The sequence below is a fragment of the Dermochelys coriacea genome, chromosome 3 (genome assembly GCF_009764565.3).
Source record: "Dermochelys coriacea isolate rDerCor1 chromosome 3, rDerCor1.pri.v4, whole genome shotgun sequence".
NCBI lineage: Eukaryota > Metazoa > Chordata > Testudines > Dermochelyidae > Dermochelys > Dermochelys coriacea.
The window spans coordinates 186,396,558-186,422,941 of NC_050070.1; the positions used below are offsets into that span (position 1 = coordinate 186,396,558).

Consider the following 26,384-nt stretch of genomic DNA (forward strand, 5'->3'; position numbering starts at 1 on the left):
AGCTCTGTAATCTCACCAGAGCTAGTTTGACAGCTGTGAGCTTCAAGAGCTTGATGCTGAGGCTCCTTTCCCCAGAACTCCAGATTCCCTATGTCATTCTGGCTCCCAGAAGTGCTCCCCATCCCTCAGAAAAGTGTCTGTTGTGAGAACCTGCAAGCCGGGAAGGCATATGGGAAGACCCCTAAAGACATTCTCTATGGCCACCATCATCTTAGGAAAGCTAGTATCTGACTGGGAACCAGTAACTGGTCTTACATTTGCTCGAGGCAATGGTCCCATACTCTCAGAAGAAAGACTGGAGATACCCGATATGTGACCTCACCTATGGGGAGACTGTGTGCGCAAGACAAAAAGGCCCCGTGGCTAGACAGAACAGAGGCTCTTGGCCTCCAGCATTTGTTCAGCATGGATATCAGATACTGGATCTTCTGGAATGTGTCTAGCAATTGGGTACATCTTCATCACTGAAGTGTCTGTCTCCACTCTCAGTGAACTATGTTGAGGGAATCAGGGAGCTTTTCTTGGTGTTATTGCAAAGTCAGGCACTTGGAAGCAATCCAGGTCCACTGTGTGCTGCAGCCTGTGAGCTGTGCCTTGCTATGATCACTACCAACCCCCTAAGACTGTAGGTGCAGAAGATGGATCAGAAGGAAGAGTCTTTGTTATGCTCAGAATTTTGTTGGTTTGGAGGAAAATTAATCTAGGTTTCCTTGGAAACTTCTGCTTCGGATTTTTTCCCCTTGCCAGGGTATCAGACTCCTTTCTTGGATATTCTGTATTGGTAGCAACCTGGATTGCTGTAGACTTTGACAGTCAGGGCTGAGGCCTCTCTGCAGTCTCAGTTACTAATTACAGGTTTCAGAGTAGCAGCCGTGTTAGTCTGTATTCGCAAAAAGAAAAGGAGTACTTGTGGCACCTTAGAGACTAACAAATTTATTAGAGCATAAGCTTTCGTGAGCTACAGCTCAATGCATCCGATGAAGTGAGCTGTAGCTCACGAAAGCTTATGCTCTAATAAATTTGTTAGTCTCTAAGGTGCCACAAGTACTCCTTTTCAGTTACTAATGTTTCTCCCACTAATTCTTCACCTGTAAGTTTGGATGCACAAAATATCAGTTTAGGATGAACAATGACTATTCATGGATGTAACATGACATCCTTGTAGCCACCAAGTTAGAATCCATTGCTCATCACAAATCACATCAAGGGCTTTACCAAGACAGGACCCAAGACATCTCATTTGAATCAAGGATCATACCCCAGAAGTTGAGCCACTTGTTTACAACAAAGTAAGCTTTCCTACTAAAGATATGAAAAGCTTTTGATCTGAACAGCTATAGATGAGGCTTTGAAACTGCTGAGTAGTGTATCATCACTCTTATGGTCTATGGGGTCTGAAGGTGTGACTATCTTTCACCGGTAGAACTCTGGCTGCACTAACCTTAGGCTCCCAAAATTTGTGAAATTTGTTTGTTTTATGGATAGATTAGATAGACTAAATAGATATAAACATTTTAGTTTAACATTTGGTTTAATCAGGTGACCTTATTTGGATGTAATGATGCCCTCAAAGGAGGCATCAATGGGAAAATGTGTCATAATTATGTTTGGAAGGAAAGATATGTTATTAATATTTATACATTCCTTACAGCCCACTCACTGACATCCTGCTTTAAAAAAGCTATGTAAATTGTTGGTGTGGGGTTTGTTTGGTAGGTGTGGTACTTCTTCCATGGATGTTTACGATGGGGAGAGGGTAGTATACTATTCATCTTGGTCTGGGGAACCAGACAACAGAGGAGGGGTACTGGTACACATACCTCAAATGTGCAAATAGCTTGAGAGTTTTCCTCAGGAGCCTGAAAGTGCCCTGCCTGCTCCCCTCGGCTGGTGAGCACCCAATTAAGTGCTGTACAAGGAACCTAGAACCATTTGGAGCTTTACTCAGGAAATCAAGATCATTTTGAACATGGGAAGGGATTTCTCGCTTACCCCTCTGTAATCCCAAGAAGGTGCAGCTTCATGGGGAGTGGATTTCTCAAGAGCCTCTGTTCTGGTCACAGACTGCCTGAAGTGCTCTAGACTTTAATGTGGAGCCAGCCTGTGGAGCAGGGGAGGGATAGAGAAACAGACTGTCAGCAGCTGTCTCAAATTTTAGCCCCTTTCCCTGGCACATCGACAGTCCTTGGGCTGAAATCCACACTCGCACAATTTCCATTAGGCTGCAGCCTGAGGCAAGGCTGCACAGGAGGTACAGGCTTCTCATCATGCCCAGACACGCTGCAAGTTGGGGAAGGGGTGGTAAATATAGTACAGAGCACTGAGAGAGAGACTCTGTGAAGATAAACACTCCCTAAGGAGGAGAAGGCATAGGAGAAGACGTTTAACACCGCTGATTTTCACCTCACTTGTTCATTAACAATAATAATCCCAGCCTTGCAAAGGACACATTTGCTTTTGCTGTTTTGGGAGGATTTACCCCAGAGTATCATAAGAATTGCCTGATTCCACAGTCCGAGGAAAGAGCTGTGTAGTTCTCCTGCTTCTTTCCACAGGGAATCTAAGACCCACTTCAGGACTTGTGGGGGGAACCAGTAGCCCAGAAAGCTCTCATCTTTATGGTCCTTTGTTGCCCTGGATCTACCCTGAGTCATTTCATTTGGATGAAGTTCTCCTAGTCCTCAGAGCCTACTCTGTGTCTCATGGTCAGGTTTTTCTGTGTAGTTGCAGCTACTTTGGGGGGTGGTGTAGAGAGGCTCCAACTTATCTGACTCAGAGCCCTGTGTCCTAGCAGAAATATGGTCAGCTGCATGCAGGCTTGGCATTTTTTACCTCATGCTGAGTCTGAGAAACGTATCTCATATATAGAGCATCTTTTGGATTTTGCCCAGTCTTGAACTGTCGTTCCGCCAGGCCTCAAAGGGGGCACAGCAGCTTGGCAAGAAGGCACTGCAGCTGAGATTTCACATGGTTGTTGCCACCACACTGCTCAGAACCTGAACCAGGAAGTGGTGAGAAGGTTTGAAAGCAAATAAAAAGGCTTTAACTACCTGAAAAATGGCTAAATATATATATATATTTTTAAAAAAAGCACAGGAGTGAAACAAACCACCACTTAACCGCTGCTGTGGAGTCAGAAGATCTGGCAGCAAGCACGAGAAGGAGGCATGGCTAGCATAGGCTGTGCTGTAGCTTTGAACCAGAAACTGCACACAGGAGGGCAAGAGCCTATATCAGAATTATGGGAGACGCTGGGCTGCAGAAAAGAAGGCATAGAGACAAGAACTTGGCCAGTTTTGAATGTTTATGTTGTTTCAGCCTCTGGATTCAGTCACCTATAGAAATTACAAGATGCCTTCTTGTTTCTGGAAGAAAACAGGTCCATTGCTGATCTGCCAAATAAACGGACCAGGGATGAGAATATTTCTGGGTGTGGACTCTATTCCACTTGAGTTAATGTTTGTTTGAAGATCCAATCTATCTTTTTCAATTTCCGTTGAGATACAGGATGCACAGCAACAAGAAGTTTTGTTCTTCTCAAGTCAACATGAGCAGAGCTTTTTTCTTAAATGGTATGGTCATAACCAATATATGTCTACTGCCTAAAGAGAGGGGCAATGTTTTGAGATCATAACTGATTACTAGCCAGTCAATGCTATGCTTTCTCTCTTCTGCGGACGTCATCCCGGAATTGTCACAATTTCTGAAAGCACCCTCCTAGTTTCAACCTCCTAGACTGATGTCTGTTGTGATTATTGTTCCAACTCACTTGCTGACTGCCTCTTTGAGGCTAAATCTTTTTTCATCAACCAATGGAAGGAGACAGATTCAATCCATAAGACTTTGATTTTCACAACAGGCTGGAGTAGGATGGGATGTGGAAAAGATAACAGTGCTGGAGAGCTCTTGTATGTATCCTGGCACACTGCAGATTGTCAACTGAAGATACTAACAATCCCAACATGTTTAGAAGGGCAGAAAATGACATTTCTTCAGCAACTTTTACTTCCTTTATAGACCGTTTAATTTTTTTCTGGTATTCTTTGGAGATGATTTCCTTGTGCCTCATTGGGTTTATCTTCATAACCAAAAGAATGATGAAAATGTACTGGAGATATTACATTTTTTCTTCTCTTTATCTAACTATAATGTTCCAGAAGCTGCTTGAATTTCAGGTAATTTGCTTCTGCTTTCTCTCTGATCAGGTCATCCAAGAAGGGGTAATGCTGCTTCTAATACTATTATTGTATATCTTCTCTGGACTACGCCCAGAACTTATTTGTTCAAAGTCAACAGCAGGCATCAATTCACAAATTAAAGGAGTCTGATACTAATTTGCTGTTCATTTTGGACTAGGGCTAGGAAGGGAGTTGATTCAGTGTGTTCTGAGGAGGCTGAGAGCTGATCTGAGAATTCACTTGTTTCAGCCTTTTCTGGTTTAATTGTATCTTCTTGTGGTAACTGCTACCTCTATATGCTGTGTTTGTTAGCGTGAAAGACCAGAAATGATTGGTTAGGCTTAAAATAAGGCTTTTACGTTCTGTAATGTATAATAGCTGGGGTCAAGGCTCTCTGTCATTTCTGATGATTCACCTATTTTCCCATAGATTCTCTAAAGTGGTTGCCTCTGGGTAGTAAGTATTTTGAAGCCTCTATAAGTTGTTTAGTTGAGATCCATGGAACTTCATGTGCCTGTAAGAGAGTGCATTGTATCCCATTGCTCTAACTAAGAACAAAGGGTGAAGGTTTCTAGTGATGATCCAAAACGAAGGCAGCACATGGGAGATTTTCCAGAGAGAGGCCCTTAGGCTGTATCCTTTCTTAATTCTGAGTGTAATGTCTACAAAAGAATCTATCTATCTATACCAGGACTAGCCAGACAAAACAAACAGAAACTGCTGAGGCTTTCATGGTGGCTGATGTAGCTTCATAATTCCTGTGGAGGGAGAAGTTTAATTCTTACATCCAGTTGACTTTATGGAACAAATCCAATTCACTGGGACTGTCCTTCACCAAGGAGGATAAAGCCAAATCTGCCATTGCAATGAAACTACATCAGATTTCCACTGATGTATGTTGTGGTCCTTTTTGACCTATTTTCCTAGACTCTTCAATGTAGCTGTGAACTCCCAGTCATCTTTTATAATATCCTGCAAGACGATATGGAAAAGGATACTTGGTTTCAATTTGAAACCAAATAGGAACTACTTCATAGTTATTCAATTCCTTTTCCTGTTCAGATTCTTTTTCTTTCTGGGGGTCTGGAGGGATATTAGAACTGCAGTGGTCTTTCTAAGAATGGTAGCAATTTGTTCACAATATCTTGTTAATTGAGAGCTTTGTATGTACTCCCTAAAGCTGTTTGATCCTTGGAGCCCTAAAAAACATAAGATCCATTAGCAAGAGGAATTCATTTATTGGAGAAACTGTATTTGAAAACATAGGTAGCCTGGGAGAGATGACAATTTAGCTTTGATTTCCTTAAGGTATCTTTGTGAACGTTAATTTTGTTTTCATAGTTCCCAGGACCAAAGCATATGGCTGTATTTTTTTCTGAGCAAATTACATTGCACTTATCAAAATTAAATCCTATTAATTTTGGCCCACTTCTCTACATTTTCATGGCCATTCAGTGTTTTCACAATCTTTCCTCTTTTAGTATTATGTGTCAATTTACACTTCATTACTTCTAACTCATTTAAGAAAATATTAAAGAGTATCTCACCTAATATTAGTGCTCAGGGTGCTTTAACTGCTTACATCACCAGAAGTCAGAAGTTAAGAAAGTAAAAGAAAGGGTGTGGAAGGAGGCTGACAAAGTACACTTAGTTCCTGTGCATAAATTCCAAGGGTTTTAAATATGATAAATGTATGATGTTAATATCTTGTTGTAGCAATTTATGACTAACTGTTATTAGTGCAAACTAGAAATGGTGCAAGGTGCTTTGATTTCCATATCAACTGAAATTGTGATTGCTAGTGCCAAACAGTTAATAGCAAAGTTCTGACTTGAAAAAAAATCTACCTTTATTTTGAATCAGATGATAAAAGCAAAATATAAAATGTAACCTGTAGCTTGGCATTCTGAGTTTGTAAGGTTGTATTTTGCTCCTGTAAAGAAACAGTCTGTCTCTGAAGTGACAGAATCTGAGCTTGTAGATTATTGTTCTGAGTCTCGAGTTGCTTTAGTTGAGTTTTCAGTGCTTGTTTCTCTGCCTGCAGGGTAGCATTCTTAAAAAAGAAAAAAAGGTTAAAGATAGAAGAATCATGCATATCAAGAGGACACTGTTTATATTTTAGGTTAGCTTACCTAAAAAGAAGATTATTTATTTTAAGTACAAGTAAGATGATGTTATGGGTTTCCATTAAAATCACAAGAGAGAAGCAATTGTGAGATAAAGCTTCCACACTGTTATTAATTTATCTTTTTTTCGCTTATGAATGTAGTGACCACACTAACCTGAGATATTCATACAGGGATGGAGGGAGGGCACATTTTCAAAACTGGCCCCAAACTAGACATTCAAATGGCGCTAGTACAATTACTGTCTTACACTCAAATCCCTGTTTTTATGTGAAACCCATGGATGTGTCATTAGCAGCAGAGATTGAACCTTGAACCTCTGGTTCTAAAGCTATAAGCCTCTGCTATTTGAGCTAAAAGACTCAGGTCTGACAATGCAAATACTGTAGGAGACCCATAAAGCGCTATATGGTTCAGCCCTTAGAGAAGGACAGAGTCATACTGTGTAAGTGTGGATTACACATTCACCCTGGCCATGGAAGTTCATCCTAAGTGTCAGAGGTCTATCCCGATTAAATCTCCACAGGGGCCATCACTTGTAATGTGACACATTACTCCTGGGAGTAAAAGCATGAGCCTCTCCTGGCTGAGCTAGAAAACCCATGTTTGTTAACTCACATGTTTACTTTGGCCACCTCACTCTCACGTCACATTAAACAAGTAAGATTAAAACAACTTACATTCCTTTCTACTTCTATTAATCTATCTTTAACCTTCAATAGTTCTCTAGTAGTTTCCTGATTTTCTTTTTCCCATTTATTGACAGACTGGGTTTCTTCACCAGTTCTTGGAGGAGAATTCTGTACCATCCTTTCCTCCTCTTGTCTTTGCTTCAGGGCTTCATAGTTTTTTTTCACCTAAAATCAATTAAGACAATTACAAAAATTGAAAATATAACCTCCAAACTCTTTTTTAACTATGTGTGAATGTAATTTGCACAGGACAAGAAACTCAATGAATATTTTCAATACTTATAATTGTGAATTTAACTGTGGGAGTTTACAAATATTATATAACTATAAAACATGAAACTGCCAGAAGAGCATGTTTGATATATGTATCTTTTGTGCTGTCAATTGTACCTCAAATTAATTATACAAGTGTAAAAATATAGATGGGTAAATTTCATAGATGACCATCCCATTCCAAATGTTTAAAGTTGTATCACTAAATTCTAGATTTCTTGGGAAGTGAGGATCCTTTGTACCTCAAATCAAGCCCCGAGTTCAACTGCATTTTTCTCTTTTACCCACAATCAAAGATCTGTGACTTGGCCCATGATGTAACTCTTAGTTACAACCTGTCTTATCACTTATTTTAACTCTTATCTGCAAGACACAGTCCTGCCAACTCTGTGAGTTCAAAATTTATGATCCAAGCCAAAAGAAGTCATGAGATTGGCTTGAAAATCATGCATTCTGTAAAAACATCAATATTCCTTTTTGGTTTGCTTTTGGGATTTCTTTTATAAAGTCTTAGAGATCACCCTCTGCTCTCCCTTGTGTGTGGATTTTTGGATGAAAACACAGACAAAATGCAACAGAAATTGAGAGGGCCTCCCCTCTTCTTTTTCCTGATTGATGGGAGGCAAAGGTTCTCTGAACTCTCCCCAATAAATGCACTTTCCCTTCCAGAGAGTTTCTGGGTACTACTGTCAGGTCCCTATTCTGTTTCCCACCACCTCTCCACTGAGTACTTCTGGCCTTCCCCAAACATCATCCTCTGCCTCTCCACTGGGCATTGTATTGTTTTTGGCTCCCTTCTCTGGCATTTTCTCCTCCCTTAATGAACACTGCTTCCTGTCCTCTTACCCACTATCACCTACATACACTATTTCAGCAGCAGTGTGGAGAAAAATGCAAGCTGAAGATGGGTGGGAAAACAGGGATACCCCTCTTCAAAGTGACCCTCTTCAATCACCATCTTTCCTGTGGGAATTGGTCATGTCTTGGAATTGCTACTGGCTGGTGTCTCTAGTCTGACTCCTGCTGCTCTCCTTGCCTTGTTGGACTCTGCAGGATTCTGTACATGCACAGAAGTGCAGCGCAAGGAGCTGAGACACTGGACTAATCAGTAAGTCAAGGAAATGCAGCCTCTAGTTTCAATTGCAACAATTGTTCACCCATAATTCTTCAACTAAAAACCACTGTACATGACATTGAACAGAAAATACTGCAAAAACTGTAGCTTTTGAGATAAATTTACAAGAATTAGCAATGCTGAAGACATAACACTGTTGTCTTAAGGTCTAAACTCAGTAAATAATTTGTTTTTAAACACTGTTCCTCACACACCACAAATCTTGTCGAAAAATTCAAGACCTCCATCATGAATCACCATTCTAATATTTTTACTGAACAAAGATCTGAATTCTTACGTAGTGTGAGTTTTTGAAAATTTAGTGCTCAGAAAATTACAGACAAGCTTTCCTGGGTCTTGTAATATAGAATGCACTACTTCTGAAGCTTAAGTATTTTGAGAAAGAAGTGAATTATTTTGTCAAGTGTACTTAATTTTGTAAGAATGTCATTATAAACTGCAAATAAAATTGGAAAATAAGAACAGTGTTCAAGAATTTTATAATCTGAGGAAAAAAATGGTCATGTCATTTTTTCCTTACTGTTTTAAGTTCCTGGCGCAGCTGCTGGTTTAAATTTGTTGACTCTTCTAAACGAGCTTCCAAAGCCGCAATTTTTTCTTCTTTTATTTCTAGAGACTTCTTTAGTGTAGACTCTAATTTTGACTCCAAAAGCTTGTACCTACTACTCAATGACATTTAAAAATATATATTTTTATTATCTCCTATTTCAAGAAAGAAAAAAAATTCTTTGAGACTTATTTTTTTAAATGACATACATATTTTAAAATTCTGGGTGAATATAGTGCTCTTGAAAAAAATGGTTACTAACCTTCTGTAACTGTTGTTCTTCGAGATGGGTTGCACATGTCCATTCCTATGTAGGTGTGTGTGTGGCCCAAGCCTAGTCGCCAGAAATTTTCCTCTAGTGGTAACTGCTGGGTCGGCTCTGGCACCCTGTGGTGTCGCACACTCATAGCACCAGTAGAAAGGGCTTGCCAACCCTGCACCCTCCTCAGTTCCTTCTTTCCAGCTAACTACGTTAAGAGAGGAAGGAAGGTGGGTCTTGGAATAGACATGTGAAACACATCTCGAAGAACAACAGTTATGGAAGGTTAGTAACTGTTTTTTCTTTTTCGAGTGCTTGCACACGTCCATTCCAATGTAAGTGACTTGCAAGCAGTTGTATATGAGTGTAGTGTGGCGGCTGCCCCACTCCATAGGAAAAAGGGCTGGAACAGGCCAGAGAGGCTGCGCAGACCAGCCTCCAATCAGCAAAGGCCTGTGGAGAGACAATCAGGGCAAAGGAAGGGGCAGTCTATCAGCGCTGGGCTGGGCCCTAAATAAGGGCTGCCTAGCAAAGGAGAGGGCAGTCTCTCCCTGACCAGCAAGGGAGGAGGACTGGCTCCTGAGCTAAGGAGCTAGCACCTTGGACAGAACAGTGCTGGGCAGTCTCAGGGGAGCAGAGGAGAGCTCCAGCCCAGTTACCTGCCAGGCTGCAGCCCCTGCTAAAAAGGGTCGAGAAGGTGCACAGGGCCAAAGGGGAAGTGGCCCAGGGAAGATAGACGGACAAGAGGGGAGCAAAGGAGGGCAGAGAGAGGCTGCCGGTAGAAGGTCCCTGGGTCGGAACCTAGAGTAGTGGGTGGGCCTGGGTCCCCCCTTCCCTTGAACCTGCCCACAGAGGAGTCTGGCCGAGACAGACTGCAACTTGCCCTGAGGTGAGGGGCTAGACTTTGGGGTTGTGCTTGGCCACTGAGGCAGGTGTAAGCCAAAGGACTGTCGTTACTCCCCACCCCCTGGAAGGGGGTGAGAATGGAGTAGTGGGCACTGCCAGAGGGCAATGTCCTGAAGCAGACACCACCGAGCGGGAAGCAAGGCGGTTCCCAAATCAGCAGAGCAGACAACAGGCGAGACACCACATACAGAGAGTGCTCCGCAGCTGACAAGAGCTAATTCCCGGAGCAACCAGCGGGAGGTGCCAGCGGTGGTGAGTCATGACCCTGTTATAAGGAGAGAGGCTCGGAGTTCATGGACATGCTGACAGCCTGTTGGGTGATGGCTGTCACAGAGATCACGGATTACTTGACTTTAACAGGACTTCTTCAGTTGACTCAGCCTGCCGCAGTGGCGGGACTAAAGCAGCCATCAGCTCCCATCCAAGAGCAGTGCTGGGGCCAGAGTAGTAGCTGGCGATCAGCCCATACTGCAGGAGCAGCGGCAAGGCCGGAGCAACATCTGGTGGTCAGCCCCCAATGGGGCTCTCACTAATAGTCCCCCTCCCTGGCTATTTTTAGTAAAAGTCACGGACAGGTCGTGGGCTTACATGAATTTGTGTTTATTGCCGGTTTTGCAGTCAGACCTATCCATGACTTTTACTAAAAATACCCGTGAGAAAATCTTAATCTTAGTGATGGCACAGTATGCTGAGAATGTGTGCACTGATGACCAGGTTGCCGCACTGCAAATGTCCTGAATAGGGATTTGCACTAGGAAAGTGGCTCAGGAGGCCTGCGATCTTGTGGAATGAGCAGTCAGGTTAGCTGGAGACGGAACTCCTACCTACTTATGACACATGCAAATGCATGATATGATCCAGGACGAGATTCTCTGAGTCGAGATAGGGAATACCTTGATCCTCTCTGCTACCACTATGAATAGATGGGTAGATCTATGAAACAACATAGTCCATTCTATATAGAACATTAGGGTCCTTCTAACATCTAGAGAGTGTAGCCGTTGCTCCTCCCTATTTCATGTGGTTTTGGGAAGAAAACTGGAAGGAACATTGCTTGACTGTAATGGAAGTGAGAAAACCCTTTTGGGAGAAAAGCAGGGCGTGGACACAACTGTACCTTATCCTCGAAGAAAACTGCGTATGGGGGTTCTGACGTGAGCCACACATCTCTGAAACCTTTCTGGCTAAAGTGATGGCCACTAAAAAGGCCACCTTCCAGTAGAAGTGAGTTAATGAGTATGTCGCCAGCAGCTCAAGCAGGTGATCCAAGACCCATAAGCTTTGATAAGAAGAGTTTAGGTCTCAGGGAAGAATGTGATCTTTAACCCGAGGGTATAACCTCTCTAGGTCTTTAAGGAAATGGATAACTACCACATGAGAGAAGACAGACTGCCTGTTGACTTGGGGATGGAAGGCTGATATCATGCAAGGTGGACCTTGACAGAAGAAATAGCCAAGCCTTGCTGTTTCAGATGCAACAGGTACTCCAATATAACTTGCAATGAGGAACTCAAGGGTAAAATTCCATGCTGGGAAGATCGGATGAAGAACTGCTTCCATTTTGCAAAATAAGTAGCCCTGGTAGAGGGCTTCCTACTACCTAGCAGGACCTGATGAACCTGCTCCAAGCAAGCCTGCTCTTCAGGATTCAGCCATGGAGCTTCCAGGCCACCAGATGAAGAGAGCTGAGGTTCGGATGGAGCAACCGACCATGGTCCTGGGAGATCAGGTCTGGATATAAAGGAAACAGAAGCAGGGCCCTCCACTGAGAGGCCTACCAGGGTGGCGAACCAATGTTGCCTGGGCCATGCTGGGGCTATGAGAATGACCTAGTCCTGCTTGATCTTCATCAGAACTTTGTGAACTAGTGGGATAGAAGGAAAGGTGTAATACAGGTGATCTGTCCACAGTAGCAAGAAAGCATCTTTGAGAGACCCTGGGCTGTGGCCTCACAGGGAACAGAACTGGTGGCATTTCCTGTTGATTTGGGTAGCAAACAGATCTCTCTGGGGAATCCCCCACTGTTGGAAAATGTCCCTTGTGATATCCGGCCAAAGCGAGTACTTGTGGTGAATGGAGAAAGACCGGCTAAGGTGAACTGCCAGTTGGTTCTGCAATCCCAGGAGGGAGAAGCCTTGAGGTGGATTGAATGTGCTATGCAGAATTCCCACAGATTAACTGCTTCCTGGCACAGCGGGAAAGAACGTGCCCCACCCAGTCTCTTGATGTAAAACATCCCGGACAGCCAATACGTCTTTGTTCACAATGTGAGACAGGAAGGATAACGAGAGAGTGTTCTTCTGGAGCCTAAAGGCCTTGAGTCCTGAGGGGCCCTAAGTGGGCTCCCCAGCCCAGTACCAATGTGTCCAAAACCAGGGACATTGAAGATTGGGGCAGCGAAAAGGGTACTCTCTCACAAATTGTGTGATGGTCCAGCCACCAATCCTGGGAAATGAGGACCTGAAGAGGTACGGAGAGAATCGAGTTCAGATGGTGACAGATGAGTGAGAACACTGTGGCCAGCCACGCCTGAAGAGATCTGAGGAGTAGCCTCACATGTTGCATGATGCATGTGGCCCAGGAGTCTCAGACAGCTCCACACTATTGCAAGTGGGTGGGCCTTGAGGGACCTTATCAAGACTATGATCGCCTGAAACGAGTCTCCTGGGAGGAAGGCTCTGGCCTGAGTGGAACGGAGTACTGTTCCAATGAACTGCATCTTCTGCACCAGGACGAGAGTAAATTTTTGCATGTTTATTAGCAGGTCTAATTCCTGAAAAGTTGACTGGATGAGGTGGATTCTGCATTCCATCTGAGCCCTGGACTGGCCTTTGACTAACCAGTTGCTGAGATATGGGAAGACGTGCACTCCCTGTCTCCTCAGGAAGGCCGCTACCACTGCCATGCCTTTGATGAAGACATGCACATGGTTACCATGTGCATGGTTACCATCGAGACAAATCCCTAGGATCCAGAGGGAATGATGGAGGCCAGAGAGATCATGCAGAACTTTAGATTCTTGAGGTAGCTGTTAAGGCGGTGCAGGTTTATAGTAGGTCTGAGACCACCCTTGGCTTTCAGAATTAGGAAATAATGGGAGTAGAACCCCTTTCCTCTCAAGTTTTGCTGAACCTCTTCCACAGCTCCCATCCAAAGGAGGGATAGGACTTCTTGGACCAAGAATTGCTCGTGAGAAGGGTCCCTGAAGAGGGATGGGGAGGGGAATGAGAAGGGTGAGTAGAAAGAAACTGAGAGTGTATTCTACTTCCACCATGCTCAGCACCAAGAGGTCCGAGGTGATAGAAGTCCAGGCATTGATAAATTGGGACAGGAGTTCCAAAAACAGAGGGACAACTGGATCCAATATAACAGGGAGTGGGATGGCAACCTTGAGCATCCCATCAAAAGGAGAGCTTCAAGCTCCCTGAGTGCCTGGGAGCAGCATGTGTCAGCCCCGAGGCGGAAGCTGGTGGAGGAGCCTACACTCAAACCTCCTGCTCCTTCTCCTCCGTGGGTCTTGACAGGCCAGTGGGGCAAAGTATTGGTCTGCTCAGAGAAGAACGAGGATCCTTCAAAGGAGAGATCCTGGAGGGCTTGCTGGACATCTTGAGGAAGACTGGAAAACTGTAACCAAGAGCTCCTGTGCATGGTTACCATCAAGACCATGGATGTGGCCACGGAATCAGTTGCGTTCAGGGCTGCCTGCAAGGAGGCCCTCGCTATGGTTTTCCCTTCGTCAACCAGCAAGGAGAACACCTGGCTAGCTTCTTAAGGGAGCAGATCTTTAAACTTGTGTATGACACCCCACATATTAAAGTCATGGTGACCCAGCAGTGCCCGCTGGTTTGCTATTTTAAGTTGCATTCCTCCAGTAAAGTAGATCTTTCTGACTAATAAGTCCAACTTTTTGGAGTCTTTTATCTTAGACAGTGCCCCCAATTGCCCTTGGTGATCTCTTTAATTGGTGGACAATACTATGGGGGACCCTGGAGGGGCAAGTATAAGAACTTGCAAATTTGGACTGGCAAATAATTGTTCTGCTTCCTATGTTTTGACATAGGGGGAAGGGAAGCAGTGGGTCTGCCACAGAACTGTAACAAGGTCCATGATAGCCCCATTGAGTGGCAGGGCCACCCTTGAGGGGCCCTCCACTGTCAAGATGTCCAGGAGGCTATGAGAGGACTCTGTGATGACCTCTACCTGGATGTCCAAATTCAAGGCCACCTGCTTTAACAAATCCTGGAGAGCCTTGTGGTCATCTTGGGAAGAAGACACGCCACCTGTCAATACTGTCTCATTGGGGGAGGAGGAGTAGGAGGAAGCCAGCGTTGGTTGAGGGCCCTCCACCCCTTCTTCCATATTGTCTGGGACCTGCAGGCCCTCTTCTTGAAGCTCGGTACTGGAGTCCAGATCTGGAGTCTCCCATCGAGGCATTGGTGGTGTCTACTCTCGGAAGCCACCAAATAGGTGGCCTTGAGAAAGCACCCTGTGTGTGTGGGGGGAGACACGGGGACCTGCATAGGTTCCAAAAGGGCCATTGCATTGGCACTGGAATGAAGAATGAGAGGGCCAAGCACTCGGTGGTACCCCTGTGTTTGGTATGGTGGGGTAGAAGTGCCTTGGGGAGTAGCGTGGGTGGCTGTAAGGGTGAGAGGAGTGTGACCCCACTTCTGACTCTGAAGACATAGGGTCTGGGCAAGGCGACCAGGGAAGTGTGGACCCCATCGTTGCTGGAGATCAGTGCTGTGATGGTGAAGTCTGTGCTGGTCCTGATACTGGGCAGAGGCTGGAAGAAGATGGTTCCCTGTCTGACTGTACCGGTGGTGCCAATTCCTGCACTGCTGGAGACATAGGCACTGGCAACAAGAGCAGGTCCCTGGCTGCTGTGAACACCTCCAGAGTTGATGGCCCCGTAAACATATGGTACTACACTGCCTGCCTGAAGATGGAACCTCTGGAGCAAGAGTCAGCGGGGCCTGCATAGGCACCAGAGTCACTGGTACTAGCTGTTGCGGTGCCGAGGTAGAAGAGTGGCCTGACACAGTTCTCACTCTATCCCAGTCCCCATGCCTGGCCGACTTCTGTGACAGGGATTGAACCCTCTCAGCCAGCTGTCTCTTGTACTTCTTTTTAGGAAACAGGGATGGGAAATGGCGCCAAGATTCTCGCACAGTGGTAGGAGCACTCCGCATGAACGCCGAGTTACTCGGTGCCAAGTCCAAGCAACGTGGTTCCGAAGTGGGTCTCAGAGGTGCCTCCATAAGAAGTAACATTCAACCTCACCTCTCAATCCTTTTTCTGTGCAAGGTTTGAAGTCTTTACAGATCTGGCACTGGTCCTTTCAGTCAATCTCTGCCAAGCATGTGAGACACCTCAACTGCGGGTTTCTCAAGGGCTTTGACTTGCCACAGGAGGAACAGGGCTTGAAGCCTGGTGACTAAGGCATGCTCCAGGACCAGGGAGTGGATGAACTTCACCACCTGAAGGAGAAAAGGTCTGCCCTTATAGACTAAGACTGACTAACTATAAACTAATTTAACTATATACACCACAAAAAACAGTGAAAACTACTGGGAAAGTTTGCCGAAGCAAAGAGAGCAGTTCCAGAGATCATCATGGGTGGTAAGAAGGGACTGAGAGGGCGCAGGGTCAGCAGGGCCCTTTATAGTGGCACTATGAGTGCATGGCACTGGAGGGCGCTAGAGCTGACCCAACAGATACCACTAGAGAAAAATTTCTGGCGACTGTGCTCAAGGTATGCTCATGCCTACACTGGAATAAACATGTTCACGCACTCGAAGGTGTTGGACTGACGCCCTAATAGTGGCAATGTAAGCTTCCCTGACTCCCTGCCAACATGCTTCACTGGTGTCTTGGCAGGACCATGCGTAGGAGTGAATACAGTTCAGTATCCATGCCCATTCAATCCTAGGAACCTTTGATTAAATTGCAGAGAAAAGTACAGTACCATTTGGCATGGATTGGATTTGACCCAACATTAATGATGAAAGTCTCATTATCCTATTACCAAAACTCGAGTACTCCAATACTTTCTTTAGATTTTTTTTAAGGGATAGTTGTCAAAGTTGTCACATCTTGAAAAATTTTACCCTCCATCATCCTTTTAAAATATATTCCTTGATACAGAAAAAGCTACCATATCTACAAAATCAACAGCAACACACAAACTAAAGATGCTGGTTTTGTTTGGACCATTAGTGGGCATGTGAGAAGAGCACTCTTTCTTTTGGCTCCATTTCAATCAGCGAAGCACAGAACTGAACTTGATTAGACTCCTGTGCTCTGAAGTATTTGGAGAACAAGATTCACATCTGTTTCTGTTTCCTGCTTGCTCACAAACCAGAGGCACAAAGGAGGAGGAGGAATAGAGTACTGTGCACGTGCATGCTTATTTCATGTACATGTTCACATGTGAATTGCTCACTCAGCTCAGCTCCTGATATTTACAGCCCTTGTTTTGGAGGATTTTACTTTATTAAAGAGCATGAAAACAAAACACTGCCCCACCCCCCGCATATATTTAGGGGTAAGTGGTCATATTTAAAATATTTAGGTTTGGAACAATATCTCTTGGGATTGTCAGTGACGGACAATCTTAAAGAACTGTTGTCTATTTCAGAAAAACTTAAAAGCCACAGTCATTAATTTTTTTAAAAAATAGCTTAATCATTTTACTTATTCCCTCATTAGTATATGCTCTCAGAACTTAGAAAGCAAAATTTTTTCTTATTATTTTTATGTTAGCCATTTCCACTTTCTCCAAGTGTAAGGCAAAATTGAACATGTTAGCCACTTGATTTCAGAAAAAACATATTGGGCTTATTAAATGGAACACACTATCTGTGATTCTTGAAGCCACAGCTACATCCTGACAGGAACTGAAGCAGAGGACCAAGAGTAAAAGGATTTAAAAGAGGATGCAGTGGATTTTAAGGAGTCACCATCATATGAGGGGGAGATTACCCCAGAATTGAGAGCCCATGTAAACATCAAATTGCAAATAAAAAAATCTTACATCTGTAACCGAGAACTAGACTAGACTATACAAAGAAGTGAAAAAAGGAAAAAGACTAGCAGAGACCTCACATCCAACCTCCATGGAGTCTGCACATGCGAAGACATCTTCTAACCTAATTTGAGATTTCAGTGTCAGATTGGGGTGGAAGAACCATGAATCCACTTTGTCTAAAGATAAAAACCTAACCCTAAATGCTTGAAAGTGCAAAGAAACAAACGGAAAAATCTTTAATGTCATCATTATCAGGCTATGTGAGATTAGGCCCAGGAAAGATTTTAAAATACTGCTAACAATGCTCAGTACTAAAATGCCAATCCCATCCTCCATCCCAAGAAATAAGACAGGCTAGATGTATCTGGAATATTTTCTATCTCCATGACCAAAAAATGGGGAGCCAGACAAGGAATACTCTGGAATAGAAGACAGCCCTGTGGATAAAGACTATTACTATCCCCATCATTAGAGGTGTTTAAGAACAGTGCAAAAGGCTGGACTTGATGAATTCTTGAGGTCCCTTCCAGCCCTACATTTCTATGATTCTATATGAGTGATTGTTTACTTTAAGCAATGAAGGCTGAACTACTGGAATACAAATGGTGAAAGTGTTACCTTCTGGCCTACCAGAAATCAATCCAGATACCTTTTAGGTGAAAGTAAGGGGTGAGAATAATGGATCCAAAGGCATGACAATTTTAGAAGTTATTATCCCAAATGAACTAATCCATTTCTTGAGTAAAACAAACATTCACCATACGCAGTCCATACGTAGTCTGGAGCCATTGTGTCTGCAATGGCATCTTGAAAAAGATAGTGATATCAGCTAGGACAGCATATGTGTTGCCCTGAAAAAACATTTATTTTGAACAGCAACGCCTATAACTGTTCAACTAATCTTGGAAGCAAGGGGAGCAATGAAGAAGTCAGGAGAGGAATCAGCAATATATTCAGTGTCATCAATGGATTGTGAACCCAGGAATTGACAAAACATGGAAAAAAAATCTATTAGTTACTCCCTAAGGACAAGTAATTTCTCATTTTCCTCCTGGACTCATGTCTATAGCGCCAATAAAATCACTTAAAATGGGAGGGAAATCATCTAAACTAGATGATCCAAGGAGAAGGGAGAAATCTTTATGTAGTGATACCCTTGGCCAGGTCACCTGCTGGGACTGAATCTATGATATCTGGATCTAAAAGCATGAACATTTAATGCTTAGCTAAACACAGAAGCAGACACCCTTGAATAAGGTGACTGATAAGGAAATCGATCTTGTAGAGTGTATGTGGAGTGTGGATGGAGATGCTAAACTGTGAATCTGGTAACAGAGTTTGATACAGTTCGAGCCCTATTTAGAAAGTCTCTAAGCTGAAATTGCTGTGCTTTTAGACCTATATGCAATGGAGAGGAAGAGCCTAGGAGATTTCCTAAATGCCTTTGTCTTGTCCAAATAGAAAGCCAAGGCTTTTCTTACATCACGAGTATGTAGAACAGCTTCCCTATTATTCTGGTGTGATTTGGGTTAAAAGGTTGGGACGTAAATGAATTGATTCATGTGAAACGGGGAAGTCACTTTGGTGGTGAACTTTAGGTGTGGTCTGAGTGTGACTTTGTCAGGAAAGTACACTGAAAAGGGAGAATGCACCATCAGGGCCGTTGTCTCCCCTATCCTCCTTGCTGAGGTAATATCAGTCAGAAATGACATCTTCATTGAAAGGTGAGTTAGTGAACAAGTGGCCATAGGTTTCAAAGGGCTGTCTCATCAGTCCTTTAAATACTAAATGCAGGTCCCATTGTGGGTAGAATGTCTGGGTTGGGGACAGAGGTTCGCTATGCTTTTAAGGAACCTCTTCATAGTTGGGTGCAGGAAAACTGAGTACCCTTCTATTTGTTGGTGAAAAGTCACTATTGTCACTAAGTGTACCTTTAGTGAACTAACAGAGTCTTCTGATTTCTTAAAAGACAGTCTAAGACTATTGGTAGAGTGGCAGTATTTGGCGTAATTCTTCTGGAATGGCATCACATCTGAAACCTCGTCCACTTTTGTAGGTAAATATGATGAGAAGTCACTTTCCTACTGTGAAGTAACACTTTCTGTACCTCCGCAGAGCAGGATGTTTCTATGTGGTGGAACCATGAAAGTATCAAGCTTTGAGCCATAAAATCCACAGGTTGGGATGGAGAGAGCGTCCATCGTTCTGCGAGAGGCGGTAAGGAGTGGGTTGAAGAATCATCTGTGGACACAGAGCCAATTGTAACAGGTGAGGATACCTCATCCTTCTTGGCCAGGTGGGAGTGAGCAGTATGATGTTTGCTCTCTTTTTATTTTCAATAGGACTTTCAGCAACAGAGGGAATGAGGGAAAGGCGTAAAGAAGACCCTTGTCCCATGAGAAGAGGAGTGCATCCCCCATGAAGTGCTGGCTGATGCCTGTTCTGGACCAGTACTGTGGATATTGTTTGTTCTGTTAAGTGGCAAACAAGTCTATTATTGGTATCCCCCATCATCGGAATATGTTGTGGAGTGTCACCCAATCTATTTCCCATTCATGGTCATGTAGGAATTGACAGTTAAAACTATCCACTGTTGTGTTGTGCATTCCTGGTTGGTACGCCTCTGCACCAGTTTCATAGCTTTAGTGCTTCCTCACAAAGGGAGGGTGATCTGGTGCCTCCTTGACAATTTATGTAGTACATGGACGCTATATTAGCTGTCATGACCTTTGTGTGTGTGCCTCTGATCAACAGAAGTAGTAAGCACATACATTCCTGACCACTCTGAGTTCAAGGAGGTTGATGTGAAGACACACCTTGGAGGGTGACCATTTGCCCTGTACAGTGAGGTCGTTGAGATGTGCATCCCATCTTATGAGTGATGTGTCAGTGGTGAGAAGTACTAGTGAGGGAGTCTGTGCAAACGGGATTCCCATGCAGATGTTTGCTGGGTCCTTCCACCAATTCAAAGATTGTTTGATATTGGTGGGCAGAGATAGTGGTTTGTCTAGGTTGTCTTTGTTTGGTCTGTAAACCAAGCTAAACCATGACTGGAGGCATCTCATGCGAAGTCTGGCATGAGCTATCACAAATGTGCCTGCAGCAAAGTGCCCCAGAAGAAGAAGGCAGTGTCTGGTTGATATTTAAAGGCTGGTATGCACTGTCTATAAACATGGAGAGACAGAGGAATCTGTGTTCTGGGAGGAGCACACTCTCTCGGGCAGAGTGGAGATTGGCTCCTATGAATTCTAGTCTCTGTACCAGTGTTAATGTTGACTTTTGTATGTCGATTTGTAGACCCAGACTTCTGAGTAAATCCAAAATTGTATCGGTAACTCATTCAGCTTCATCGAAGGATGGTGCCCTGAGGAGACAATCATCCAGGTAAAGGTTGATCACGATGGCCTGGGAAAGTAAGTAGGCTGCCATTACAGAGAGGACCTTAGAGAATACTCTGGGGGCCAATGAGAGGCCAAAAGGGAATACTTCATACTGGTAATGCTCTTGCCTAGTGTGAATGTGAGGTATTGGTGAATCACTGAGGTGAATCACAGTATGTCCGAAATATGGAAAAGACAGTTACCTGTTCCGTAACTGGTGTTCTTCGAGATGTGTTGCTCATGTCCATTCCATTGAAAGTGTGTGTGCTCGCTACATGCAGTGATGCCGGAAGTTTTTCCCTCAGCGATATCCATAGGGGACCGGCTCTCGTGCCCTCTGAAGTGGCAGCTATATGGCAGAGTATAAGCTGTGGCTCCCTCCACCCTCAGTTCTTTCTTATCGGAAACTGATAGTGGGGAAGGAGGGCGGGTCATGGAATGGACATGAGCAACACCTCGAAGACCACCAGTTACGAAACAGGTAACTGTCTTTTCTTCTTTGATTGCTTGCTCATGTCCATTCCATTGTAGGTGACTCCCAAGCAGTGCCACCGGACATGGGTAGGAGTTCATGGACGTGTTGACTGGAACACAGCTCTGCTGAATCCAGCATCATCCCTGGCCTGCTGGGTGATGGCATAATGCGTCGTGAACATGTGTACCAATGACCACGTGGCAGCTCTGCAGATGTCCTGGATGGGGACATACGCTAGGAAGGCCGCCAAGGACGCTTGTGTCCTGGTCGAGTGGGCCTTTAGTATAGGTGGCAGCTCGGACCGCGCCAACTCATAACAGGTCCGGATACACAAGGTGATCTGGTTAGAAATCCTCTGCGAGGACACCAGTAGGCCTTTCATCCTGTCCACGGTCGTGATAAAAAGTTGGGTTGACTTGCAGAAGGCCTTGGTACGCTCCAGGTAGAAGGCAAGGGCGCGATGGACATCCAACGTGTGCAGCCGCCTCTCCTCCGCAGTTGAGTGCGGCTATGGACAGAGAATCTGGAGAAAGATATCCTCATTAAAATGGAAGTGAGATACCACCTTGAGCAGGAATGCGGGATGGGTTTGCAGCTGGACCTTGTCGAAAACCGTGTAATGGGGCTCTGAAGTGAGGGCTTTAATCTCAGAAACTCATCTCACCGAGGTAATGGCTACAAGGAAAGCTACCTTCCATGACAGATGTGAAAGGGAGCAGGAGGCCAGCGGCTCAAAGAGAGGCCCCATGAGCCTCGAGAGGACAAGGTTGTGGTCCCATTGTGGAATTGGGTCCCGGACTGGTGGGAAGAGCCGCTCTAGTCTTTTCAGGAACCAGATGGACATGTCATGTGAGAACCTATTTGTCCTGAACCTGCTGGGGGAAAGCCAAGTGCACCTTGATGGCAGAAAGCGTGAGTCCTTGTTGCTTAAGGTAGAACAGGTAATTGAGGATGGACTGCACAGAGGACCGACAGGGAAATGCCACGCTTCTCCACCCAGCAGGAGAATTGCTGGCTGGAGCAGGACCTTTCCTCTGGTTTCAGCCACCAAGCCATGAAGTGGAGGGAGGGAAGATTCGGATGCAGGAGCCATCCATGGTCTTACTAGAGGAGATCCGGACGGCTGGGCAGTGGCAAGGGGGGTGCCACGGCTAGGTTCATAAGTGTACCGAACCAATGCTTGCGAGACCACACAGGGCATCCATGATTACCCTTGCCTTGTCTCTTTTGACTTTTGTTAGGACTCTGCTGACCAGCAAAATCAGCAGGAATGTGTACATCAGATCCCGCTCCCATGATAGAAGGAAAGCACCAGAAAGGGAGTCCCTGCCTAGGCCTTGGAGAGAGCGGAAGTGCTGGCACTTCCTGTTCTGCCTGGTGGCAAACAGGTCCACTTGGGCAAAGCACCCCACCTTCGGAAGAGCACCTGGACAACCTCCGGGTGGAGGGACCACTCGTGGGGATAGAAGAAGAACCTTCTGAGGTGATCTGCTAGCACATTCCAGATGCCGGGGAGGTGTGATGTCTCCAGGTGGATGTCATGCCGGATGCAAAAGTCCCACAAACGAAGCGCTTCCTGATAGACGGCTGAGGAGTGAGCTCCCCCTTGCCTATTGATGTAAAACATCGAGGCTGTGTTGTCCGTGAGTATATGTGCACTTTGAGTGGAAAGGTGTGGCAGGAAGACTCCACAGGCTAGGTGAATTGTCCTGAGCTCCCTGATGTTTACGGGCAACGTCAGCTCCTCTGGGGACCATGTCCCTTGGATCCGCAACGTGCCGAGATGCGCTCCCCAGGTAAAGTTGGAAGCATCCAGTATCAGAGATACCGAGGGTTGGGACTCTCAAATGGAATTCCTTCCAGGACCACCCTAATTGGTCCACCAATGCAGGGAGGCAAGTACCTTTAGTGGAATCACGACGATCTTGTTCAGATGGTCTCTGGGCGGGGTGTAGATTGTTGACAGCCACTGTTGGAAGGGTCGCAGCCTGAGCCTCGCATGGGGGACAACGTAAGTGCATGCCGCCATGGCCCAGCAGCTTGAGGCAGACCTGGGCTATGGTGAGAGGATACGTAGAGATGCTGGGAATGAGACTTGCCATCGTCTTGAATCTGTCCTGCGGCAGAAATGCTCTGGCATGGATGGAGTTGAGGACTGCTCTGACAAATTCTATGTACTGGGACTAATGTTGATTTTTCCTCGTTTATCAACAGGCCCAGAGCACAGTACATGAGCTCCAGCACTGAGACATTGTGTTGGACCTCAGAGCTAGATGAGACCCTTGATGAGCCAGTCATCGAGATACGGGTAAAACTGGATACATTGCTGCCTAAGGAAGGCCGCCACCACTACCATGCATTTGGCAAACACCCTCGGAGCTGTAGCCAGTCCAAATGGAAGCACCGTGAACTGGTAGTGAGCGGGACCCACTCTGAAGAGCAGGAATCGTCTGTGTCCCTGGAATATTGTGTGACGGGGCAAGAATGGCTATGGAAGAGTAGTGGGAGACAGATATATTAGCTCCAGGCTAAACAAATCCCTGGTACCAGGATAAGTGAAATGGCAGCTGCTCCAGGTCAATTAAGACACCTGGGGCCAATTAAGAACTTTCCAGAAGGCAGGGAGAAGGCTAGATTGATTGGGACACCTGAAGCCAATCAGGGGCTGGCTGAAACTAATTAAAAGCCTCCCAGTTAGTCAGGTGGGCGTGCCTGTCAGGAGCTGTGGGAAGAAGTTGCGCGGTTGGAGAGGCTGAGTAGTACACACCATATCAGGCATAAGGAAGGAGGCCCTGAGGTAAGGGTGAAGTGGAGCTTGAGGAAGTGAGGGCTGCTGTGGGGGAAGTAGCTCAGGGAATTGTACATGTCATGTTTCTAAAAGGTCAGCTAGCATAGCTGATACTATTAGGGTCCCTGGGCTGGAGCTCGGAGTAGAGGGTGGGCCCGAGCTCCCCCCCACCTTTGCCCCCTGATTAATCACTGAGAGTGGGAGACAACAGAGACTGTGCAAGGAAGGATAACTTCTTCTCACCTCCCTCGCTGGCTTATGATGAAAATGGCTCAGTAGACTGTGACCCTTGTCTCTAGAGAAAGAAGGATTACATGGAGGGTCACAGTGAGCCTCTGAGGCTAGCGAAATCCACCAGGAAACGTGGGACCCACAGAGGCAAGGACAGAGCTTTGTCACAATTGATACATGGAAGTATGTGTCTTTCAAACTGAGGCTGGCATACAAGTCTCCCGGATCCAGGGAGGGAATGATGGAAGCCAGGGAGACCAGGAAGAACTTCAACTTCTTGAGATATTTGTTGAGGTCTCACAGGTCCAGAATGGGTCTTAGACCTCCTTCGGCTTTGGGGTTTAGAAAGTACTGGGAATAGAATCCCTTGCCCCTGTACTCCTGAGGGACTTCCTCCACAGCCCCCAGCTGCAGAAGGCCCTGAACCTAATGAACGAGCAGTTGCTCATGACAAGGATCCCTGAAGGACAGGGAAGAGCAGTGGGAGAGGGGGATAGAAAGAAACTGGAGGTATAAGCCTGTGCCATGGTGTTGAGGACCCAACGGTCCAAAGTCATGGAAGCCCATGCAGGGAGGAAAGGAGACAGGTGGTTGGAAAAGCACAGAGAAGCAGGATCAGGGATACAGGCTAGTAGGTCACCCTCAGGTGCACCCTCAAAATGCCTGCTTGCCACCCTGTTGTTTGATAGCACTCAACTGGGCAGAGGATGGTAGCTGGTGACCTGGCTGGGGTCCATAACCCCTGCTATTTTTGCGGGCAGGTTCTGACCTCTGTTGGCTCCCAGAGTCCTGGGCCTGTTGAGGCTTGAACCGCTTTCTAGATGGGCCCAGGGTGTAGGGGCCCAGGTCTTCAGCGTCGCATGAGAGTCCTTGAGCCTATGCAGTTTTGTTTCCGTTTGTTCAGCAAACAGAGCATGGTCATCGAATGGGAGGTCCTGTATTGACTGTTGGACTTCCGTCGACAGGCCCAAAGACTGCAGCTAGGATGCCCTCCTGATCGAGATGGCCGAGGCCATGGTTCTAGCCGCAGAGTCCGCCACGTCTGAGGCTGCCTAGAGGGCCACTCCGGCCACTGCTTTGCCCTCTTCGAGGATTGCGTGGAACTCCTTCTTGAGGTCCTCAGGCAGCGAATCCTCAAACTTGACCATGGACTGACGCATATTAAAATCATAGCAGCCAGGCAGGGTTGGCTACCTGCAGCTGGACACCCGAGGACGAATAAGTCTTTCTTCTGAACAAATCAAGCCTCTTCAAGTCTTTATTTTTCGGGGTGGAGCCTGGCTGGCCTTGCCTTTCCTGCTCATTAACCACAGAGACCACTAGGGAGCTTGAAGCAGGGTGCATATAAAGGTACTCATGAGCTTTAGCAGGCACATAGTACTTGTGTTCTGCCTTTTTTGAAACAGAGGGCAGAGATGAGGGGGTCTGCCACTGAGACTTGGTGATCTTTGCTACCCCCTCATGTAATGGCAATGCCACCCTGGCTGGGGCCGCCGAGCTAAAGACATCAAATAGGGAGTCTGAGGGTTCCTCCAGGTCCTCAGCATGAAGCCCCAAATTCAAGGTGACCCTTCTTAGCAGCTCTTCATGGGCCTTAGCATCATCCTGCAGGACTGGATGAGGGGGCCCTGTAATTGCCTCATCAGGCGAAGATGAGGAGGAAGCTGGTACCAGAGGATCTGTTGCCTCCGAAGGCTGCTCGGCTGGTTCCTCCATGGTATAGAGGCAAGTCCGGTGCATCAGACACAGAAAGGTCTCTTGAGTATTGGAAGTCTGGTGGTGCCATAGGCATCGGTACCAATAGTGGTTGGCAGTGCTGGGATGACTACACTGATGGTGTTGTAGATGCAGTCCTGGCAGAACGTGTGCCAAAGACAGTACTGACGTTGATGTCCATACCGAAGGAGCCTTCCCCAAGGCAGATTCTCTATCTTTGTCTTATCCTGTCATTACCGAAGTTTCCTTGCCTCTGCCAGTGGGTCCTTAGGCATACCCTGTCCATGGGGTCCCCAGATGGGAGGAAGTGGTTGGGACTGAACAAAAAATGAAGTTTAAAGATTTTTAAAAAAAATAAAAGAATAAAGAAATGTAAAGGAAATGCTAAGTAGTTGTTTCCCCTTTTTAACAAGTAGAAAGTCTTTAGAAGTTAATGATCTGCTAGCCGACAGCTAAAGCTCCGTTTCTAGCCAGGGGCAGTTGAGAAAGAACTAAGGAGGGCTTGCCTGCACAATGCTGGTTAGCTTCATGGCAGAGCACAGGTGGGGGACAGCACATGTGCAGGCCAAACGGACACTGCTACCAACATTCTCTGATCAGCAGTGCAGAGACGCAAACATACCTACAGTGGAGCACCCAGAGGGACAT

The 26,384-nt window shown here is 45.7% G+C and overlaps 1 protein-coding gene across 11 annotated transcripts in view; it reads right to left on the reverse strand.

Annotated features, from left to right (window-relative positions):
* Positions 1-26,384, reverse strand: part of CCDC88A (coiled-coil domain containing 88A) — a 354,197-nt gene that overhangs the window by 50,769 nt on the left and 277,044 nt on the right. For all 11 annotated transcript variants that reach the window (XM_038395536.2, XM_043512327.1, XM_043512326.1 and 8 more), the window contains 3 exons: positions 8,925-9,066; positions 6,985-7,161; positions 6,070-6,231 (listed from right to left, as the gene is read on the reverse strand). In XM_038395536.2, the coding sequence (XP_038251464.1) occupies positions 6,070-6,231; positions 6,985-7,161; positions 8,925-9,066 (481 nt within the window). The remainder of the gene's footprint in view (positions 1-6,069; positions 6,232-6,984; positions 7,162-8,924; positions 9,067-26,384) is intronic.